Below are 23,556 nucleotides of genomic sequence, written 5' to 3' on the forward strand. Positions count from 1 at the left end.
CCAAACACAACAGACCAGAACAGCCCAGTGGAGAGGAACACAGACTCAAATGTAAGACTGTATGAAGGCGCTTGGAGCTAAGAGAATAACAGGAAACAGAAGGAACTGCCAGAGAATGAACTCTGCAGAGAAGTCAGAGATAAAGCAAACACCACAGATAATAACCTGAAAAAGAGACAGGGAAATAATGAAGGAGACTTAAATAACAGTACAGTCTGAGGGTAAAAACTAGAGGGTGAAAGAAGAAAAAGCTCTCATGTGAAAAAGCAGCATCCCTCAGAAGGTACAGTGATTGCCACAAGATCAGTTTGTTTCCATGACACTGTATGTATATATTTTGCAAGTTTTAGTCTGTCTAGAAAAGTCCTAAGTGAATAATAATAGTCCATTTTCTTCTGTCTGAATTGTTGATTAGGGGCACCAATGCGAAATAAGGTGCAGAAACTTTCTAGTTTTGGGTAACTAATCCACAGCCTGGCAGACAAGGGTGACTGACGCCTGTTACTAGTAGCAGATGTTCAGAGACATCAGCAGGGAACAGAACAGACTGTCCAACCTCAAACCTGCATCAGGAAAGCCATGGGAAATAGCACACTAAATGGCAGTTTTCACCAAGTTCAGGAAGTCAGTAAAAAGAGGTTTTCAGCTATGATCCAATTACAAAAGCTGCCTGCAAAAAGGCAGGGCTGAGGGACCAGCATAGCAGAGGGCAGCATGTGGGTATGCTTGGGACATGGCCTACTCTATGTGTCTGTCAACTTCTGACTCAAAGGGAGCCATTTTTCCCTATAAAGGACAGAATAACAGTAGCTGACAATCTTCTGCAATTCAGTTTTTAACAGGAGCCACTTGGAATCATGGCTATGTTTGAAAATTCAATCTCTGAGCAAATGAAAGTGTGAGCGTTTAAGATACATATCCTTGCTTGGTTCACTCTTTTTGACATTAAAATGAATTGCAAATACCCACTGATAGTCCTTCTATAAATCTTGACAGGACAGACTTGCAGAGGTAGCCTTTAAGAGCAAATACTCAGAGACATCTGTGATACCACAACCCTTTTACACAATAATAGTAACACTTGGTGCCAATATTGAAGAAAAGGCTGAAGATCAGTCCCTCAATGAACATGCCAAATATACAGGTGACATGTCGGCTCTCTAACAGTCATTATGATCTGTCAAGTACATTAATAAACTTTTACAGTTAAAAGGAAAGGAAAATCAGAACCCATTTTCAGGATATTGTGCTGTGAGTGAACACTTACAGACTAAAATCCTTATGAAGGATTTGTCTGCAGGGAATATGCTAAATCAAGCCCTTTTGAACTTTTGATTAAATAATTGATGCAGAATGTATAATATATGCATCCTTTCCCCATAGTTGCCTGGAAACCCATATGGAACAGTACTAGCAGTTCCAGAAGCATTTAGTCTCTAAAGTCGCTGGTAAAGACAAAGGAACAAAAAAGTTTTTTAAATCATTAACTCATCTTTCTTTCCATTATTCAAGTACTGCAGGATACCAGAATTAGTAACCTACACAATGGTATCCTGACTCTTGTAATACACCGTGCTTTTCTGTTTTTTTAAGCTGTATCTCTTTGAGCCATGTGAATAATGTAATTTGCTGTAAGTGAACTGTAAGACTCAGCTTCCGTTAAAATAGAAAACAAAGAACACAACTAATATTCCCAGCCTCTATCTTTATGTAGTAATAATAAGCAGATAACAGAATAAACAAGACAGTGAAGAGAGAAGAATAAAAATAACTCAAACTGGTGTTTGTTTTTTTCCCAAACTGTAGGATTTTTAGGCAAATCAAATCTCACAGGAGACTGATCACTGAGGGTTTAGAAGAATGAGAATGCCACGATCACAAATTCAAGAAGCAGATTGTTTCAAATTGCAGCCAAGCAAACCTTTTGCACTTCTCAAGTAGGCAACGTTGCTTGTCATTCAGTTTGATTGCTCTGTGACCCAGCCTGAATGTATCTTGCACTTTATTGCTTCCATGTTAGAATGAAAAACAGAATAAAACCCAACAATGAGAAAACTGCACCAACCATGGGAACCTATAGTGATGAAAGATTATGTTATTTAATCTATGCAATTCTGTGATCATGATAATTTGGTGGCTCTGTTTCTGATGGCCATCCTGAGAAAAAAAGGAGGGACAGGCTCAAACCTGCATAGGCTATACAGTCCTTGAGAAGTAAATGGCAGAGTACTGATAATGAATGCCTCCTGCCATGACAAGGATCTTCATGGGATACTTGCACACCAAGGATTTCACCACTGAGCATTTCTTGTGCACTCTATGTCACTTGAAATGAAATAAATACTCATTGACTCAGAGAAAAAATGTCTTTATCCTATGGTGGCAAGAGGTCTTGCTCAAGTAATGACAAGCATTGCCACTTCCTAAATCAACTAATATATAAAGATGAAAGATTTGTTGGTTAAGCATCAACACTTCTGAACACCCTCTAGCTTTGTGTTTAGGGAACATTTTTTGGATATGAAGGATCAGTGCAGATTTTGTCATGTAGAAGAGAAAACTGAACCCAGACATAAAGGTCACAGCACCATTTCCAGCGTGGAATCAAGAACTTCACATCCTTTCCTTTTACTCCAAGTACCGTGTCTTTTCATTTTGTGGTGAATAGCATGTTGAATGAGGTGGGATAAAAGTGCCAGCACAGTATACAAGAAAAACTAACCCCAAACGCAAACCCTAGTAATTTTATTTAGGTTAAATCAAAGTGCTTGCCATCCTGATGGAGGCCAGGAGCTCACAGAGGCTGATCTCATCATATGATACCCAAATTGTCAGCTTCTAGAATAAAACCAGTTTCAGCAGCTTGCTGCACCATCACAGGAGGTATAAGAGCACAGACGGAAAAAAGCTTTAAGAAAAGCATCTAAATATGATATGTTTACAATATCATGTCATTCATTTTCAGTGGGAAATTCTTATATTTCAAGAGGGTGAGAAATTATTCTAACTTAAAACAAATATAAAAAGGCGGATGAGCTCAGGGGCCACCCAAAAGCATGTATAGAAATTAAGCTGACATGCCTACATGCTTCAGCTGTGACTATTTAAGCACAGAGGAGGTAGGAGGAAGAGCAGGGTGGAGGTGGCTGCCTTAGACATTCACAAGGTCTCCATCACAGTCATGGCAGTTGCCTTTGTGGAAACAGCTGTACTAAAACTTGCATAAGACAATACAAAAAAAACCCCTAAAACAACAACAAAAAAAACCCAAACCCAGTCACACAGAAGAATATTGAAGGGTGAAACAAAGACACTGAAACCCCAAGGTGTTGACATTAAACTGCCAGAGAAACAAGCTCCTTTTTTTTTCTGCATTAATTAAGCTACACATTACTGTCACCAGCATGGCTTTAGATCCAAGCTTTCAACTGCCAATGATTTATTCTGATCTAGGGAAATCAGCAAAATCTGCTTTTGCAGCCAGAGTCATAGAATAATTTCACAACACAGGAAAGTTCATCAAGGACAGCAGTAGTTTTCCAGCTGTACAGTTCTGTACTAGTGAGTGATGTTTAATGGTATAATGGCTTTGATTACGATATGTTGTTATGTTCTACTCCTGCTGCCACCATAGATAGCCCAGAGGGAATTTGAATGTGAACATGTATTTCATCTCAGTTTCTTAACAAATTCACTGAAAATGAAATAAGAAAATAAACCAACTGCACAGTGATCACTGGGGATATCTATAAATTGTGCTTTTTGGTGGTTCCTGAATACTGGTGAACGTTGAGAGAGACGTTTAACTGCTGTCATTGGTCCTACATGCCTTCTTTTGGGGAAAGCCTATTTACACTTCTGTGTTTGAGTGCTATGGATAAACAGCTGTAAACCAGCCTTGTCAAGATGGCATTTTCCTAGTGGTAAGTAGCTGAGTGGGATTCTGTACGGTAAGAATGTATACTGGGTGCTCCAGAACCCACTCTGATGCACTGGAGTTGAAGGACTACACCCTACTATTTGACTCTGTCAGACCTACATTTGTTTAGAGGGTTTGGAAGTTCTGTCACTGTTGCTCATGTTGCTCACCTGTACTTTTTCCACCTCTCTCCTTGATTCTTACAGTGTGCACCATTTAGGGCCACTTTTAAAGCACATTCAGGAAATTTAGATGACGAAGAAGTCAGCTATACACACTGTACACTCTATACAGTACAGACCGGAATAAACCTGTAGCATGTTTGATCAGTTTTCTGTACCTGCTTCCTATCTGCTTTGATTATCCCAAATAATGAAATTTAACCTCCAATGATTAGGGTGCTGCTATTTCTTACACTATGTTCAACTATATCCACTATGATCCAGTAGGGAAGCCACAGTCAGATTACACACTCCTGCCTTACATTCTGGAATCTGAAGATGAGGTAGCCATCAGCAGTGTCTTCTTCAGGGTCCATCTGGCCAAGGCTCTAGTCATTCACATGGAATTGTTTATACCCAAATTTTAAGATCTTCTCAAGACTTCTTTAGTATTTCTTTTTTGTTTGTTTTTTCCTTTTTTTTTTTTTTGTTACAGAAGAGGTATCTACACTTTGAGCAACCTGGTCTAGTGGAAGGTGTCCGTGGCAGGTGCACTGGAACCAGATGATCTTTAAGGTCCCTTCCAACCCAAACCATTCTGTGATTCTATGATTCTATAATCTTGTGTTAGTATCTGTAACTAAGAGAAGACTACTGCTATTGCAACAGGACCATTGCTACAGGGATTCTGCAAGGTAAGAAGCCAGTAGCCTGCAATCACCTCTTTCTCTTTCCACCACATCCTCAAAGGTACCTACAAAGTTTGTCTTTTCATTACTTTCATATTTAGAAACTGTCAGCAGAAACAGAGAACCTTAAAATCAGTTCATATTCATGGTGAACTAACAAAGCTGCACAGCTTTCAGGATTTCTGAATATACAGTGTTGTGGGTCTCCTGCTTTTGGGACTTTTGCCACATACTGCATCTCATGTTTTGGCACTTAGCAGATTCAGAGGTGTGCCAACAATAATCTGGAAGTGTTACCGATATTTACTTGCAGCATTAACACAGGCAAAGGAGAATGCTTAAATTTGAAGGATTTTTTCTTTGACAGATAATGTTGGAGCTTTTCCCAATTTATCTACTTATCATTTTCTGAGTTCTTAAGAAGATTTTTTTGCTTTTCTGAAGAACAAGGCTGGACTGCATTAGTTTCTATCTTGTTTGACAAATAATTACAATGACTGATATTGATTCTTCTCACTTTGATTTTATTTAAACTGCTTCTTGGCTTAAACACTTGGAGAAATTTTTATAAAGAAATACTTTTAACAAGTTTTCTAGAATTAGCAGAAAACATATATCTGCAATTTCAAAGACTGTTGGCTAAAAATCTTTAAAGTAGTCTTCCTCTTCTAAAAATGAAATAATTCCTTGGAGCAATTAATTTGATCAATAGTGCTAGTACTCCAAGTGCAACACATGTAGTGGTATTCTGGTAAATGGTGGTAGACTGTCACCTCCTCTATAATCTCTGGCGAGACAGCTTAACTAGTTTCAGAGAAGTGCTGCAAGAGAGAATGGCTCTTAGAATATGAAGGCACTTTTGCTTATTGCACACTGCCTACTTTACCAGTAAAATCCAGCCTGCTCCTGAAAGTTTTAGCAAAACATCCCTTTCGTACTGAGAGAAGAATTCACAAAGGGAGGCCAGGAGATGAACCTATGTCTGCATTAAAGACAGCAGAAACAAACAATGCCCGGTTTATGATAAGCATAGCTGCCTTTCAAATGATATCCCATGACCGTCTATGGTAATAGGCACCTTCGGGTATAAAAGATGATGTTAATAAAACCTCTACTCTGTTTTTCTTGGAATAGCCACTTCTGGCTCTCAGAGCAGCTGCTTCCATCTTCATACCTTCAGCCTGTAGCCAAGAGCAGTTCCCTGCAATTTATTAAATTAGCTCTTTAAAAGAACCCCTTAAATACACCCTTTCCAAGCAATTTTTTTCCAGTTAGGCTGAACTAGTGTGCCAGGACACATAGGAGAGTGCAGCTGAAAGAAGACAAGGATGGCTTGAGTGACAGGAGGTCCTATACCCCGGGAGTGGAACAGAACTAGCTTTGAGCTTTTTCTTTCTAAATTCTCCTCTAAATGAAAGACCTCAGATGCAGCAGAAAGGTTTTTTTTTCCCCCATTTCCCTTTTTTTCCTCTCTCCTGAAATTACTACTGGGTGGTGCATAATGGCAATTTCTGCAGGGAAAAGTAGCTGACATGAGCTGGAGGTCTGATATTTCTTACAGGTCCCATTTAAGAACTGAAAGGCCACAATGAGGTCTGTCCGAACTCTTCTCCAAGCTGAACAACCTGAACTCTCTCCACCTTTTCTCATGGGAGAGATGCTCCTATTGCAAAGTTTTTTTATTTGCTTTGTATGCAGTTATCATAGAATCATTAGAATGGTTTGGGATGGAAAGGACCTTAAAATCATCTAGGCCACAGGTAGGGACACCTCCCACTGGCCTTGAACACAGCTAGTGATGGAGCATTCACAACTTCAAAGCAATTAGTGTGACTTTGCTATCACAGTCAACTTAATTGGAGACTTTTGTCACCTCAGACTATTGTATCCTGTTACCATGAAGTGAAAATTTCATCCTCTTACACATAAATTTCTAACAAAATAAAACAACTGAATGCAACATAATAGTGTCATTCAATGTATCTCCTCCTGAATGGGAAAAGCCAGCTGCTGGGCAGGTGCTAAACCCCTCCTGGGTTTTGTGTCTGGCAGCCTGTTTATAATGTGATACTAATCTTTCAATTCATACTCCAGCACACTTAAAAACATGAGAAATGTGCTGCAGAAGTGATAAATGACCAGCTGCATAGCTAATAACCCAATAAATATTCTCCAGAGTCTTTTCCACCACAACTTGGCCTCTCCAGTATGTTTGGACAGCATAAGATAAACATTTCCATAACGCAGATAGATGTAACCTCAAAACTAGGAACTCTCTCCAGGGCAGTTAATCTCCATCCACAGTGAGCATTTCTTAACTACTTACTACTGTGTGTAGCACAAGAGTAGCCACGCTGTCATGCTAGATATGGAGACTAAAAAATCTCGTTTTCTCTGCATTATTCCTCTTCCTGCTGCTGCTGCCAAGAGTTGCCCTGGTTAGGATTTCTTATTTGACTTGGTGTGAAAAGGTCTGTAAAGCGCACAAACCAAAACCCACCATAGTATTTGCACACTATTTTGGATAGAGAAGAAAGGATACACACCATTACAGATTTTATATGCATTTTCCCTTTAAAGTTCACAGCACCTGACCGTGCTAATGGTCACCAATAAAGTGAGAAACTCCTCAAGAATGAAGCCTAGATGTAGGAAGACAGACGTACAGAGATTATAAGCAGGTTCACCGTTTTAAAAGAGATGTCTCTAGCTGCCATTCTGGCAAAAAGGGGGCTGACTGACACTGAATTTACTTCCCTGCACTCCAAATAGGTAAGGACTGGATCCACCATTTCTTCTCATGGAGTTGCTATAAAAGCATTTAATTTGCAGGATCTTGCTGGAACCCATGAATATTATTTTACAAGAAAATTGGAGAATGTGGTTAAAATACTTCTTAATTCAAGCTGTGGCTTGCATCATGGTTTAGTGTGAGGTGTCCCTGCCCATGGCAGGGGGGTTGGAACTAGATGATCTTAAGGTCCTTTCCAACCCTAACTATTCTATGATTCTATGACTCACACTTCTATAACTATAAATCATCGGCATGTTTGAGACAAGTTCCTTACATAAACAGGTTAGTATCTAAAATCTGCCCAGACACTCTTATTAGTGTCCTTTGAATCAGAGACCCCATTTGTGACTTACGTGAAGGACAGACTGGGGAGTGTAGTGGAAAGTTAATAGCAATAGTATATGAAAGAAGCATACTTACAGTTGCATTTCTTCTGAACAAATCTAAGCTTGCATGCTGTTCGGTAGGTGGACAAACGAATGCGATCCAGATCTTGAGCCCCTAGTGGAAGAGAGTAACAGCAACATTTGTATGGAATGTGACCTGTGCGAATCTTAGCTAGTAGGGAAGCCACAGAACAAAGAGGACACATGAGCTGACTCTGTTTAACAATTTTGAAGGCTCTTGCCTTTGCAGGGAGAGTGGAAAGAGGTGAGGAGAAAAAAGGGGAATGGCAGGAGCTATAGTGTTAAAAGACTTATAAAGGAAGGCAGGGATTAGTCAGCCCGCTGTGTTTGTCACTCATGAACAATCTGGTCAAGCTGCAGGCTAAAAGACACACTTGGCCAGGCTCCATCAGCAGGGAAAACCTCCATCTAATTTTAATATTTAACAGCAAAGCTCATAACAAATAGCTCTGGCTGACATGCCAGATCAGAACAAGGTATTGCCAGCAGACTGAATTAGAAAAATTACCGTGCCATAATAAAAAGACTGATGGCGATCTGCAGAAGGGGCAAAATTAATGCAAAAGGTGTGAGGCCTTTCTCCATTTTAGTATGTCCTCTGCAAGAGATCTCAGAGGTTCAGCTCTGTGCTTCACACATAGCTTGGCCCTGGCAATGTTTCCAGCACAGCTACCCAGGAAATGGGTATAAACTGACTGGTGCCTATTCACATACATGCACGGTACAGAGGGACTAGCATGGGGGCAAAGCCTGGCAGTGTCTTTAGGTCTCCTGCTGCTGTGTTCCCCTTGTAACACTTCCCCAAAACCTCAACAAGTAGACATGGAGATTGGGATTTAAATCTTTCTCCTTGGTTGGTATGTCTTACATGAAGTGTTGCCTCATAGCTACAATATGGACTATGAAATACACATCTGCTTATTAATTTTACCACCCATTTCATGGTAACGCATTCAATTAAATTTTTGTGTGTTTGCTCTTTCTTTGTGGTTGGCCCTGTAACAGGAGTAAAAACTGTTCTATTCACTTGAGCAAGGCACCAAGTTACAAGGAATATAGCCCTGTTTTTACAAATGCTTCCCTCTTTAAGGTTCCTCTTGACATTACTAGATTGCCCCCTCAGCTGCACTGTTGTACATATGGCCATGTTGGTGTTGTTCACCCACACTTTCTTAAACAATCTCCTATCCTTTGGACCCAAATTTTTCAGATGTGCTCTGACCTGTAAGATGAAAATGAGAATGATACAATCCCCTCTCCCCAGAATATGCTCTTTTAATGACTGGACTCTCCGACACCATTTTCCCAGGGGTCCCAGCTACTCCCTTTTGCCAGTTACCTGTCTTAACACCATCTGCTCCTGGGAGAAGGTACCTGCAACTACTTAACATCAGCTCTGGAAAGTTTTTTGGTTTTCTCCTCATATGCCTTATCGTTAAATTACACAGGTTTTTCTCTTCTCCATTAGTATTTTCATTGACAACTTTTGGAGAACTTCTTTACTGGCAAAGGGGAGGATAATACCTGCAACACTATGTCTTTCCTTTTGAAATAAGAGCGATAAGTAATATAAATTTAAGGTTTTCCCTCTTAAATTTAGTGAAAGCTACTAATAAAAACTTCCAGTGCTCCTTTGTAAAACTTCAGCTTTTTAACAAGATGAAAAGGTGCAAAGCAAAGTAAGGCTCTTGCTGACTGAGCTGCTGAGGTTGCAGTGTTAATCCCAAATGCACAAACTTGTAGTCTGCTTAAGACTCTTTTAAGTAGACTATTCTCCTTTTTTTTTTTTTAATCTTTACTATTTACACACACAGTGAATGGTATTATTTCACTATTATTTAAGGAGTAGGTGTTTTTGTTGATTAATCCCTGGAACAGACAATTTAATTTTATCATGATTCACATTCTGCCACAGTCAGAGATCTATTTGTCAAATAACTTCTGTGGAAGAGTGACTTCACTTACACAGGAAACCCTGAAAAACAAATGGAAAGATGTGCAGGACTGAGCACAGCACATGAGACTGTGAATTTGCAACTTGCCTACAGGATTGCCAGTGGCCTCTTCTTCTTTTTGCCCACTGGCACTACTTCACTCTGTTTCCTTTGAATATGCTCATTTCATGTAACACTGTTCGCAGTCTGCAAAAACAATAAAGGGATACACTGCAAGCTTTGACTGCTGTTTTTTTATCTATTTGGAACCTAGCTCTCTGTGTGCCTGTGTAGAAGGAGGAAGGGAGGCAGGCAAATAACAAAGGGAAGCACGCACAAGATAAACCAGACTCAAGAAAATATGTCAAAATACTAAAATGTGAAAGAAAAAATAGTAGACAACTATTTGTGTACAGTATGGGAAAACAGTCCCTCCTCTGCCTCCAACTACTAATTGTAAATTTTCCCAACACCTTCTTAACTCCCCCAGAACAACCCAACAGCAAAACAGCCTTCAAATCTGTGGGAACAAACCACAAATCCTCATAGCAAAGTCTTAAGTAATTATCTTCCATTTTAGGAATGTTTCAAGGTAAGTCACCTTAATGGAAGTTGTGCTACTGACTTCAGTGCATACAAGCTCAAGTCCTGTCTATAATTCTAATGAACAGTATGCTCTGGCACCATCCTTTTTTCTTGGTTTTCCTTTTCTTCTTTTCTTCTGGCAAAAGAACAACCCCTCCCTCCACTGGTCCAAGATGTTGTACACAAGAGACAAGAGAAATACTCATCTGAGCTACAACAGCAAGCTTTCTGTGACAACTGAAATAACTCCAGGGCGCAACAGACCTAATGGACACAGTGGAACAGACCAAGACCATTCTCAGCAGGCCATATGAATGAGAAGTCCTTAATTTGGAGAGCTCAGGAGTGCAGATATAGGGCATTCATTCACCCATGGGCTCACCCTTGGAGAACAGTCCTGAGCACATCTCATTCATCAGCACAGTCCTGGACTTTCAGTGTACACAGTTTCTCAAGCCCCTGCAGTGTTCATCTCAGTCTCCCCCCAAAGATGGGGGAGATGTTCTGTCATTGTTTACTATGTTGCAGGGGACAAATAATAGAAAGTTCAGTAATTACAGACAGAACTTGTGTAAATCTAGTACCAGGGTAACAGTCTCAATCTTGATACGTAATAGAATTTCCTTGAGAAATGGTGGATTGGTTGTAAGAGATGACTGCCAAGAAAATGGCAGGAACACTGTTACTATAATACATCCCTGGCACACTGCTCTGCAGGGAACACAAAGCTTCACTAGAAACTATGAAAAGTGTGCTGAAGTGGGATATGTAGTATATGAATCCCTATACTGTGTCTGGCCAGGATGGAGTTAATTTTCTTTATAGCAGCCTGCATGGTGCTGTGTTTTAGATTCACGGCTAAAAAGGTGTTGATAACACATAACCATTCTAGCTACTGTCGAACAGTGCTTTGCAGAGCAAAGGCTTTGCAGGCCTTTCTGTTCCCCACTCTGTCCCCTCCCCGAGTCGGCTGGGGGTGAGCAAGAAGTTGGGAAGGGACACTGCCAGGACAATGATCCTGCCTGGCCATAAGGATAGCCCATACTGTTAATGTCATGCTCAGCAATAAAACCAGAGTAGACAAAGTAGAGGGTAGGCGGTTTTGTCTTCCAAGGTGGACATTGCTTGCAGACTGGCTAGGCATGGGTCTGCTTTCACGAGGTGGTGAGTGACCACCTTCACATCGTCTGTTGCTGTTGGGTTTTGTTGTCATTCTTTTCTGTCTTTCAGTCACTTAATCAACTGTCTTTACCTCAAGCCACATGTTTTCTTGCTTTTGCTCTCCCTATATTCTCTCCCATACTACTGGAGGCTGGTTGGGGATTAAGCAAGTGGTTGTCTGGGTGCTTAGCAGCTGGCTGGGGTCAACTCACTACAGGCACTTCCACCAGAAGATGTAGTATTTTGGAGACCTTTATCCCTCTTCATTGCTACCTGTATTGCAGCATTTTTATCTCAAGGAGCTACTGATTAAAATAATACAACCACAAAATCTGATATAGAAAATCCCTCTCTTCTGCCATTTGGTCAAATCAGCCCATTGTCCTGTAATTTTGGTATCACAATATTAAACCATTTGTGAAATGGAGATATCAGATACCTGGCATGGGAAGTTTGTATAAATTTTAGTGATACTGCATTGCAACTGGCTTGGTCTATCACAGCAAAACATTTCTAGGAAGTACTTACGCATTTCTGCAAACAGCTGCCTTCTTTCTGCCATGGTATTTCCTCTTTTCCCACAATCTTCAATCATTCTGGAAGACAAAATCATGTGAAAATACTGAGCATTATTCCCAGACTGAATATACATACATAAGCATCCGTAATCAATCACGGAGAACCTCTGAGGTTGATTGGTGCTCCATGTGTACCCAGTGCCTTTTGCCAGCCTCTCCGTAGCACGGTTTGCAGAGAGCCTGGTTCCCAAATTGTCCTCCATTCCCCAGACTGTGCTTTCAAGCATTTGTTTCCCCCTTCTCCCTCTCTCTCCCAAAGGCAATGTTCAGTTTTTCTGCTTGATGTAACTGACTTACATAACGCAAGCTCTGAAATTCATTTTAGGTTTTCTTAAATAAGGAATCTTCAGTTTAAATTATGTAAGAGAGAATAAATCATAAAAGATTTGGATATTATTTTATAATTTAGAACATGTCTTTCTAGCCAGTTCTGGATGGAGAAGACAAAAAATAACAAAACAAGAACTATATCTCTACTCTGCAACATAATACCCTCCATTTACTCAAGCAAATACACTCCAAATATTCATTCAAATTCAAGGCAGTACATCTCTGATTAAATGAGTTTTAGTAAAAAGCCCAGAAGTAAGAATATATTTTCCTTCAGTTTTCAGATACAAAAATCTTCAGACTATTCTGAAGAGCACTACTGCTGGATAGAGCATAGAGGAAAGAGAGGCTTCCTTCACAGCCAGCATTCAAACCATAAAAGACTGAAGCCTTCAGAATAAAGATAAATATCTTTAGCAGCACTCAAAAAAATGAAACCAGTGTCAGCATCACCACTTCCTATGGGTAATTTACTCTAGCAAACCAATATCCTTTCCTCCCTGCCAAGTCTGGTTAGGGCTTCTGACCTTCATTTAAATCTACATCCTAATCTCAACTAGACTGTGTAAAACAAGTTTGGACCACCTGGGATATAATGGACAAGATCTGCAGAGATCTGCAACCCAAAATATTCTGCCATGTCCCATGGCAAATGCATATATGTATATAACAGGAAGGTTTAAACTACTGGATGCTGAAGCCTACCATCACCAAAGGACTCGGGATAGAAAACCAGTTTCCTTTTATTTCTCAGAGAAAGAAAGGCAATCACTTAAGAGGTGTTTTGTTGTGTGGTTTTCTTTTTTCCAACTTCCAAAAAGCACTGTTCAAATGAAGCGGTGGTACACTGTACCTGCCTTTTCCAAACAGCCTGTTCAATTCTCAGAGTACTTACAAAGGCTCTGCTAAAGTGCTGTCTATGGTGGACATTTTGTAATGTGAACAGCAGTCCCACCAGGAAGCGAACAAAGGGTATGGCTGCAGCGTGTTTGCAGGGATACTGAAGTTCATGTGTATTCTCTAATTTGGCTGGGAGTGATATGGAGGTGTGTGGCATGGCATTAAGTCTGAGTTCATATATCCTGCCTTTCTGCAGAGCTAACATCTTTCCAAATAGTGCTTTACAGAAGCTACACAGCCTCTGATCTGGCAGAAGCTGGTGTCTAGCTCACTTAGAGGTGTCAGAGAAGTCTCACACCCACATGCAAAATGAGATATACCTCAAGATATGCCAGACCCAACCTGAATGCTAATTAGAAAGCAAGTGCTAATACCTTTTGTGCCCTAGATTATCATTAAATCTCTGCCCATAAAAGATGAAAAACTATGTAATCCCACTAACCCCAGTTTGAGTTCCCCACTCCTTTCTGTTTCTAATCAAACTCATAGTAGGAAACACATTTGCCATGGTAAATGACCAGGTCTTGCAGGACAGGTGGGCTAAAAAAGCTCTTTGAAAATACTGCATCTTTTACCCAGCAGGGCAGTTGAGTGAATACTTCAGAGCAAACGCTATTTTAGATTCACTTTTACTGCTTGTAAAGCGAGTCACAGACCACCACAATTTTCTCTGACTTCTCCTGTATTCAGAATTATTCCACAACCAATACGCAACTGGTTTTCAGGCTATCCACTGTGCATATTCATTGACTGAGACTGGGTTATTTTGATTTTGGCAGAAGGATTACATCACCATCTTTCAGTTTCTTGATACAATTTACACTTAAATCTTACAGATTTTTCTCCATTTATTAATGTGCTATTTTCATTCCACCAATATTCTCTAATGTTAGCGATATAATCACTGGTCTCAGGGTGACTGCTGCAAACATTAGCAAAACCAAAGGGTGCAACTTTATTCCCCTTTCACTCATACTGCCTCTTAGAGAAAAATATTCTTTAGCTATTGCTTTTAAATAGCTACACAACATTCATTAGAACAGGGCTCACCTGTGACCTTATTCACCATGTGGAAGAATTTTCCCAGTCAAAATTAAGTAAAAAGAAAAATTTTTCAAATAACACAATTTTTACAGCAAGTTCTCCACTTCCTTCAGAGTCAATTCCTAAAGTGTCCTTTCAGTAGGATAAAAGTCATTAACTAGTTTTCCCTTTTCTGCAATTCATCCTTCCCTTACTTTTATGGATACTTGTATCTCCTTATATAAAATGTTCCCTGGACCTGAACACCATTTTTCAGAATGTTCCATTATCTACTTTTCACTGCTGTGGCTTACAGGGATTATGGGGCCTGACAAATATATTTACACACACACAACTCAGGCTTCCTTGGAAAGGGAAGAAACTTTGTATTTATATTTTTAAGACTCTCACTGCACTAGGTATTTTGCAGATTTTAAAATAGCTTTCACCCCAAATGACAGTTCTAAAATCCTCTGCAATGGAGTATATGCCATGAAGCTAAAGAGAACACTAACGGTGGTAGTTATTTCAGCTAGGTACCTTCTATCACTCCTTCACATCTTTTTCTGATAAAAGAAAAATCACAGGCTCATAGAAGGGTTTGGATTTGAAGTAGCAGTAGTTTCAGTCCATCTGTCATGGTCAGGGACACCTTCACTAGATCAAGCTGCTCAAAGCCCCATCTGAACTGGCCTTGAACATTGACAGAGACGGGGCAGACACAACTTCCCTGGGCAGAGCCTCATCAACTGAATAATGATAGAAGATACTCATCAATACTGTGATTTTTTAGTCACTATTGATAGGAATTCACTCAACTGTATCTCGCAAGCTTTTTGTATGCATTTTTAACTCTAGAATGTGTTACAGCCCAGGCTCAACTGATGCCATTGGTCATGGGTGTTAGGGCATCCCCCTTTTCAGCCTTGTTCGCCTTTGTCCAGTTTACGTGTCCATGGCTCAGCTCTTTAGCTCAGATTACAAAGATTCATGCTTTGCACTGGGGATGCACTCGGCTCAGGCCTTGGGGCTGTCCTTGAACATAACTGTCTACAGTCATGTTCCACTGTTTCTCATTTTGCTTCTAACACAAGTCAAGTCACAGCACTGTTTGTTCTACAGGGGAAGAGAGCAAATCACAAAGAACTTTAATGTACTTTAAAAAACAGAACAAATGATCAGAGACATAATTTAGAAAAATATCAATTAATGTACAATCTTCCCATAGTAGGGATTAGATTATATTTGTCTTCTATTGATCCCTTCCACTATCTTTTTCCCTTTGCTCTTCTCAGGAAATAGCTCCTCCATTGCAGGTAGGAAGAACCCCTGCTGTGCATCTAATTAAAATTCTTGTCACAGGCTAATTAGTAAGGTACCAATTAGCAAGGCATTAAGGCTTCAATATATCACAGACATTCCAGAGCAGAAACCATTCCAAGCATACGCTTTCCAGCCTCTGAAAAAGATACTGTGAATGTTTCATTTGTACCAGTGTTTCAAGCTCAAAACTTTTATGATGTTATTAGAAACTGAAAGAAAAGACTAAATAATGAAATAATTAAGTTTGATTTGAACTCTTTTGATCACAATTTCATCTTTGTGTTTATTACACATCCAAAGCAGAGCTGGTCTCGGTTTTTTAATATACTTTATTTGTTTATAAAATCTGGGAGGGAATATCATATAATATACATAAGGTGAGAACTAATTGCCTCATTTTTCTTTCATTTGCTCTTACTCTGCTTTGATTTATGAGTACTGTAATAATCTCTTTCACACATAAGTGTTTTTCTTGTTTTAGTATTTTTAGGGTAAATAGCATATTTTATGAACCCCTGTTTTATGCCATCTTTCTTGTAATCAGTGTACTTTCATTTCTTGAGCTATCTCAATGCGTTGTAAAAGCAATGCCTGCCACAAAATTAAATCATTATCTCCAAACAAGCATCAAAAGAAGTAATTGCCTGTATACCTCGAGAAGGAGCTCCCCTCTGGAGAGTTCCATAAATTTCCCAGAAGACTGTCAAAAATTCCCAACCTGACATACACGCAGTTTGATGGCTTTGAGAAAAGCCACCCCATTAACACTTCCACAAATCCCCATCCCGTTTGTCCATGACAGATGAAGTGCCCCAGAGAGGCAGGAAACATGCCAGTGAGGAAAATCATCTGCTGAAATTCATTAATTGTGGCATGTAAAATGTATCAAGTCCCATGTGATGGCTGTGACAATGATGAGTGTTTGACAAAAGAGGCTCCAAATCATGACTGGTGACATTCCCAGAAGTCTTTCAGGCTGGATAAAAGGGTTTTATTTTTCCATGGCAGCAAGCACAGAGAAAACGGAGAAACACTTGTCTCTTTCCGAGTCTTGTCCATTCATGCTCCTTGCAGCTATGAAGCACTTGGGAGCCTTTCCAGGACACAACTTCTAGTTGGAGGTTTTGCTTCAGAAGACTGGTAAAACCAACAGTATCTCAAGATCACTTTTTGGAATGACTACCATCATTTGGTAGAAAATATCAACCAAGGTTAAGCATCCTTAGTCTGCAGTTCTCTAGCAAGGAAACTTCCAACTCCTGATATAAACAGGTATTTTTCTTCTTCCATGTCATATGTTATATATTCACTTTGGCACTGGAAGCATTAGGATGCAGGGAAATTTGCTGGTTTCTCAGTGGCTATTTTTCATGCTGTTGACAAATCTGATGCTATTTTCTATGCAGCTGGTCAATACTTAGACCCAACTTTGAGCAGAAAACAGTAACATTTTTCAGCAGCACAGGCTTCTTGTCTCCATTGCTCAGGACAGTTCTATCAAAATACCCTCCACACATAACAAACCACCATTGCCTTTCAGGATTTACCAGCATCAGAAATTCTGATTCATGAAAAGGAAAGAGCCTGCTAGGGTATAGCTTACAGTGATTTTATGAGGAACTTCACACTAGGTTTGGAGTGCTCTTAATGCAGGATTAATAGCAATATGAAAGACAAGATTTTCCATAGATTTTTTCTTCTTCTCCCATTTTCTTCAAATTCAGCCCTAGTAGGTGGATGCTGCTCAGTCAACTAACTAGTGAAGAGTTATGGCTGTTTATTTCAAAGTGAATTTGGACTGGAGAAGAGGGACTCAAAAGGCACAGTGAGTGCTAGATAAAACCAGGTTTGCAAAGACACCAATCTCAGCAATCCTTTAAGTTAATGATGAGAATCATGGAAGGTCATATCAGAGCCCTCTTCCCCTTAATGCATTTATTGGTGCCTTATGAATATATTGCTCCACATCTTTTAATGAAGCAGGTGCCTAATAGGTGTCTCTCAGCTTTAAATTCCAGGACTAATCTTTGGCACTGTAATAAAATTGGCCAATGCTCTTTCCTGAGGGTAGGTGTAATTGCATTGCACTTAAAATGCTTATTTGTATTATATCTAGATGAGCTTTTTACAGGGAAGAAGGAAAATAAAAGCTGTTGCTAAGCTCATCTCCAACAGGAGCCTCAGCAAGTCTGCCTTCTTATTTTTGTCATATTTTGCAATTTCAATTGAAAATTGAAATTCTTTCTTGATTTATTCCTTTAGCAAAATATGTTTTTTTCTTTTTAAGGAAGAATTTTCCATCAGATTTTTCATCAGTTCTCCTTTTGGAAGCACCATATCCTCAATAGGAAACTGTGAAAAATGCCTAATAAGGTACCCACTGCAACTCGTTTTCATAACAGTCAGTCTTCAATGAGTCTAAATACTATGCAAATCTTACCTGTGAGGCCTAAAAAGCAAATTGTGAAGAGGTTCATCACTAAAGAAAATAAGGGCAATTTGAAGACAGACAACATGAGCATGGAAGTAGACTAATTTCATATATAATGCCGCAGAAAATCAGAACTTTAACAGAGAATGCTCTGACTGTTTGGCTTCGGGGAAGAGAGAAACCACTATTCATTTTCCATGTGCACCAGGTATTAACAAGTTTAGGAATCTAAAATGTTATTAACTAGGTCAAAATACAACCCCAAATCCTTGTTTTTCTGCTTTTTGTGGGTGCTTGCAGACTATAATTTTGAGCTTTTCACTGCCACACAAAGGAGGACTTCTCTTAGAAAACATTTCTACTCCAGATATGACAGATACTAAAGAAAACCAGTACTCAAGCTTTACAAAGCTGTCTTACAAGAGTTGCTTGGATATGTTTTTCCAACCATGCTCTTTTAGAGTCAGCCTTCTTGGCACTACAAGAAACTCCTCCACTGGATGAACATGGAAGCAAAACTAATATTCAGTGCTTCAACTTTGTTTTCACTCTTTAAAAGTATAAAATTATCCAATAAAATAATTCTGGTCAGCTCCAAAAATCTTTTCTTCAGGGTTTCATTGCCATCATTCCTGATAAACAGCTCTGATAAACAGCAGGGATTGATTTTAGCTAACTGGTACAGATTTAAATACAGCTTTTCAAAGCTCTATTCAAATGTGATTTTAAAACTGTATTTTGTCTAAGTTTTATTAACTATTTCAAACAAATAAAGCAGGTATTGATTTCCTTTACACTCCTGCACAACATGGCAGTGCCTTAGTTCTGCTGAGGGGTAGTTAGAAAAAGTCTCCACTAACAGTCATTTCTTTTTTGTTACACTCAAAACCACATTCTACAAAAAGAAAACCCCAAAACTGAAACACTCAAGTCAATGATATACAGTGCCTAATCTGCTTGTCTGATGTGTTCATCTTTTAATGGAGTTTTGCCTTGCCCTCATCATTTCACCCAGACTGTAGACTTAACATCAACAGAGGTTTTTTACAACATATTCTTCTAAAAAACTAGATCAATAAAGTATTGATCACCTTTTAAACAGTTAAATTTGCAATTCTACTTCTTTCAGTTGGTTAGACAAGGAATAATTCATTGGGAAAGCTGTAATATAGGCAAGGAATAATTCAAAGGGAAAACTGTAATGAAACTCAAGGGATAAAAGGTTACAAGGACTTTATCACAGGAAGAATGTAATTGATACTCTGATACTTTGGCACTCTGGTCTTTTTTCAGGTCTTTTTCTTTGCCATTGTAGGGACATAAAGGAGGCTGCAGGATTTCACATATAATTAAACCCCTACTTAGTCAAAGGGATCTTTCAGTTCTTCTTGTGCTGCCATAATTAAACCCAAATTCATTTGAGTAAGCTGTCAGTGATACAATTGTGTTGGGAAGCATTTCCTGGCTTCTGCCAATTTTAATAATACAATTTGTCAGTTTTTGTAAATAGGGATTTGATGATTATGTGCTGTAGGACAGTAGGTACTTTCATCTCCTTAGAATAATAAAAACATCTAAATAAACCAAGCAGTAGCTGTGAAAGAAGATACATTCCTAGGCAGTTAAAATCATTCAGCTCCTTTGTGTGTGCTGTGAAAACCTCTCACTAAAATTAAGTATTGTTGGGTAGTCAAACAAACCAGTTAATAAAGAAGCTGCTGGCTTTAAACACCTTACCTGGTCAAACGTTTTGGCACGCAAACAATTAACTGAACAGCCACTGACTCAGAAAAAAAACTTACTGGTTGAGTTTTCCATTATTCAACTGACAACCAAGAATAATTTAAACTTTTTCATCTTTCTGCCAAAATAGACCCCTCGGGCCTTTTTTTCCCCTTTTTAAATATTATAACAAATAGATTAATGAAAAAGGAGCCTGAATTAGATCTAAACAACACAGCTAAAAAACACCAGTCTTTAAAAATATACCCATAGAAATCCAAGTCTCTCCAGATCTAGTTGGTGGAAAGGTGGAAAATAAATTACAGATGAGAATGATGAGGCACTGACAAAACTGCTCACATATATATTCTTTCATAGTGGTAGCTCTTAATTTGTTCAGTGAGAGCAGTTACTAGGACAGAGGAATGGCACTAGGAGGGGAATTAACAAATTTATGAGCACATTTGGGTTAAGTATACCTTCTGAGACAAAAAAGCTTTGATTACTGAGTCTGTATGAATCTCATGCAGGGAGAAATCTGATCCTTAATGCAAGTAAGAGCAGCCTACAGGCTGATCTAATTAATATCTGAAGAAGGCATTTCTAGCAATTAGCTGTTGTCAGGGAATAAGAAAATGGGAGATTTTCTCTTTTTACCTTGCCATATCCCTTCTGTGAGTGGCCTGCTGACTTGGATAAAATTGATGTGACTTGACCATTTTGGTGGCTGCATTCAGCTGAAGATTCCCTTAAAGCAGACGCCAACTTGCTCCTTTTAAATCTGTTTTCAAGTCCCAGAGCGCATTGAAAGACACTTGTCTAAATCTCTAAGTTGGTAGTGGGAAAGCAAGTTCCACTTGCATTGTTAAAGTTATTCTACTTGGCAGTCCCAGCTACAATACTTCAGTCCTCACGATGTTCAGTTGAGATATTAAATATCCTAAAGTCAGAGCAATTAAAATCAGTGTTTGTACCTCCTCATTCTATAACTTCCTGCCTGCATATCCATGAATAACCACACAAGCAGTACAGCAATACAGTCATTATATCCAACAGAAACAGAACAGGTAGGTTGGCAGTACCACATGGTAACAGAAGAAACACCAGAAAAAAAATCCAAGCAATGAGATGTCTAAATTTATATAAATTTTAGTGACAAGAAACTAGAGGCCAGTACAAACATTTCTGAGTCTTCTAATAGTGAACACATAGGAAAGGCAAACTCAGATGGGCTACAGTTCAACAAAAGCTTTCTTTAATCTGTCTCTATTCTGCAAAGCCTTTACACACACACTGAACTCAGAGCATAAGCTTGAATTCCACTGACTTAGTATGCAGCTGAAGAGGAATGGACTGCTGAACCAGGCTGAAAGGTTTGTCTGTTCAGTCCTTGATAAATGTCTAACAAAAAGGACAGCCTACAAACAGTGTATATAGAAGGGAATGTACTTGGGAGTAGTCAGAATATCTCCCAACACAAGATAAGCTTTGGTCACGAGCAGAGATGTATCTAATAAAGAACATACCTCCTATGTAATGTGGAATTTTACAGAATCCTGAGGTCACTTGGAAAGCAAAAGGAATTAAAGAATTAAAGAGAAAGGTGTAAGAAACACAAGAATCTTTCCCCTTCATCCATCTCATCTTCATCACCTGGATGCATGTTGAGATGCTATTCAGGACACTCTTACAAAAGTGAACAGCGAAGAGAACTACATTCTATGTCAGTTTCTACATCATTGGTTATTCCTGAAGTATCCCACCACAGTAGGCTAGCCTAAGTTTTTCTGTTACAAAACTGCCTTTGATGCACATGTACTCTGTCTCTGCCTCCCAGAAAATTTAGGCCTCCCAATGCTGGACTACTCTCATACAGTATAACCATAGCCTCTCAAAGTAGTGTAGTTACTTCATTTCAGTGATTACTAAGTTGCAGCTATTTACTGGGAGTTGCAAATTTTTGCTAAATTACCCATTTAATAAATAATAAGTTAGACAGTTTACATCTTCACTACAACATCAGTATGTTAGATGTAAGGCTGTGAAAGGCTGTAATAACTTAATTCAAGGAAAAAAATCCATCCTTATTTCAACAGGTAAAGGATGACAGGAAATGAAAGCAAATGCAAAGGAAAAGAAATGGTCAGCTTGATATCCACTATTGGCTAGTTCATTTTCTCAAATAAAAACCCTAATATGCAAATTACTTTTAATCTAATTAAAACCTGGCATTATTTTATTAGGCAATATTACAATAGCATACAGAAGAAAAAGAAATACAATATAATTATGTAGCAAATAGTCTCATACACTAAGCAAGAACAGAAAGCTAATGCTTGAAACATCGAATGCAAAGATAATGGCTGGTGATGTTTGTACATGGGCACAAGAAATAGGCTACTATGTAAGATTCACTGATCCTGTTCTTTCCTCTCAGATATGCACATTACCTCTAACACCGTCTGGACGCTGCTTGAGTTGCTGTTGTATATGCAAAATCTGCTTGAAGAGGAAGACTTTCAATAAAAGTGTTAATTATATTGTGAAAGAAAATCCCCCAATGCACCATAAACATTTCAGCTGTTAGAAATAAGTTTGTAAGCAGGCTTATATCTGGAGAAATGGCAGTGTCCTGAATTTACCTTTTGCATGGCAAGGAAGGAATATGAAGAAAGCTAAAGGGAGCACAGGAAAGGCCAGAAGCAGCACAACTAATCAAACTGGCACCTATGGCTGCAAAGATTCCTGATGTGCTTTCAATTCCCAGAACAGTTGTTAGAAGATTTTTCTTCATGTAAAATGAAGTAAAATGGCTTCTTGAAACACTCACCTAAGGATAATCAAGACAGAAGACATACTCGTAGGCAAGCGTTGCTCTAGTAGGCACAGATGCATCAAACTTTGTGGAAAAATGACTTGTAACATTAATGACAGCTTACAAGATGTGTGAAAACAGTCAAGACACGGTCACACATCACTGTACATGTGTATATGCTTCTGTCATGTTCCACCAAAGACTAAACTGCCACAAACTAATTTTTCAATATCTACTTAATTTGAAAATATCCCATTTTCCTTCTTTTTCTGCTAGGTCTATTATTCTACATACAAAACCAACAGTTTACATTGAAACACACACATAAAGCCATAAGGGGATATGAAAATTTTACATGATGTATGTCTCCCATCACCAGGAGGAATTACTGGTCTCAAGCCAACATTTTCACCTGTGCAGGTTAGCTTTTCACTCTAGGAAAACTCCTATGGACTTCAATGAGGCTATTCAATGAATGAATAAGGACTTTCCTGTCCTCATGTCACAGTTGCATTTAGTAAGAGGGTTTTTTTTCCAAAACCCACATAACACAGCAGTTGTAAGAGAACCACCTGAAAAACCACTCCACTGAGCAAACCCAATCACTGAGCTCCCAGCTGCAGAGGTGCCATTTCCAAGATTCACCATGCTTACAGAGGTATTTCACAAAGACTGGACACCAAAAATCAGTGGCCATCAACTATGAGAAAGCCTCACAGATGGCAGAAGAAGAGGAATAGGCAGTCAGTATGAAAGCAAAGAGACCCTACAGAAAAGCATGGGG

General features: G+C 39.1%; 1 protein-coding gene across 6 annotated transcripts in view; it reads right to left on the bottom strand.

The window, feature by feature from the left end:
* Positions 1–23,556, bottom strand: part of DTNA (dystrobrevin alpha) — a 229,615-nt gene that overhangs the window by 86,888 nt on the left and 119,171 nt on the right. For 5 of the 6 annotated variants that reach the window (XM_031052812.2, XM_031052814.2, XM_031052809.2 and 2 more), the window contains exons 1-2: positions 12,179–12,263; positions 7,984–8,064 (exon numbers count right to left, since the gene is read on the bottom strand). In XM_031052812.2, the coding sequence (XP_030908672.2) occupies positions 7,984–8,064; positions 12,179–12,263 (166 nt within the window). Of the gene's footprint in view, positions 1–7,983; positions 8,065–12,178; positions 12,264–23,556 lie in introns of those variants that run through there. The other variant, XM_034060178.1, reaches the window with a different exon arrangement.

Source organism: Melopsittacus undulatus, chromosome 1 (genome assembly GCF_012275295.1).
Source record: "Melopsittacus undulatus isolate bMelUnd1 chromosome 1, bMelUnd1.mat.Z, whole genome shotgun sequence".
Lineage (NCBI taxonomy): Eukaryota > Metazoa > Chordata > Aves > Psittaciformes > Psittaculidae > Melopsittacus > Melopsittacus undulatus.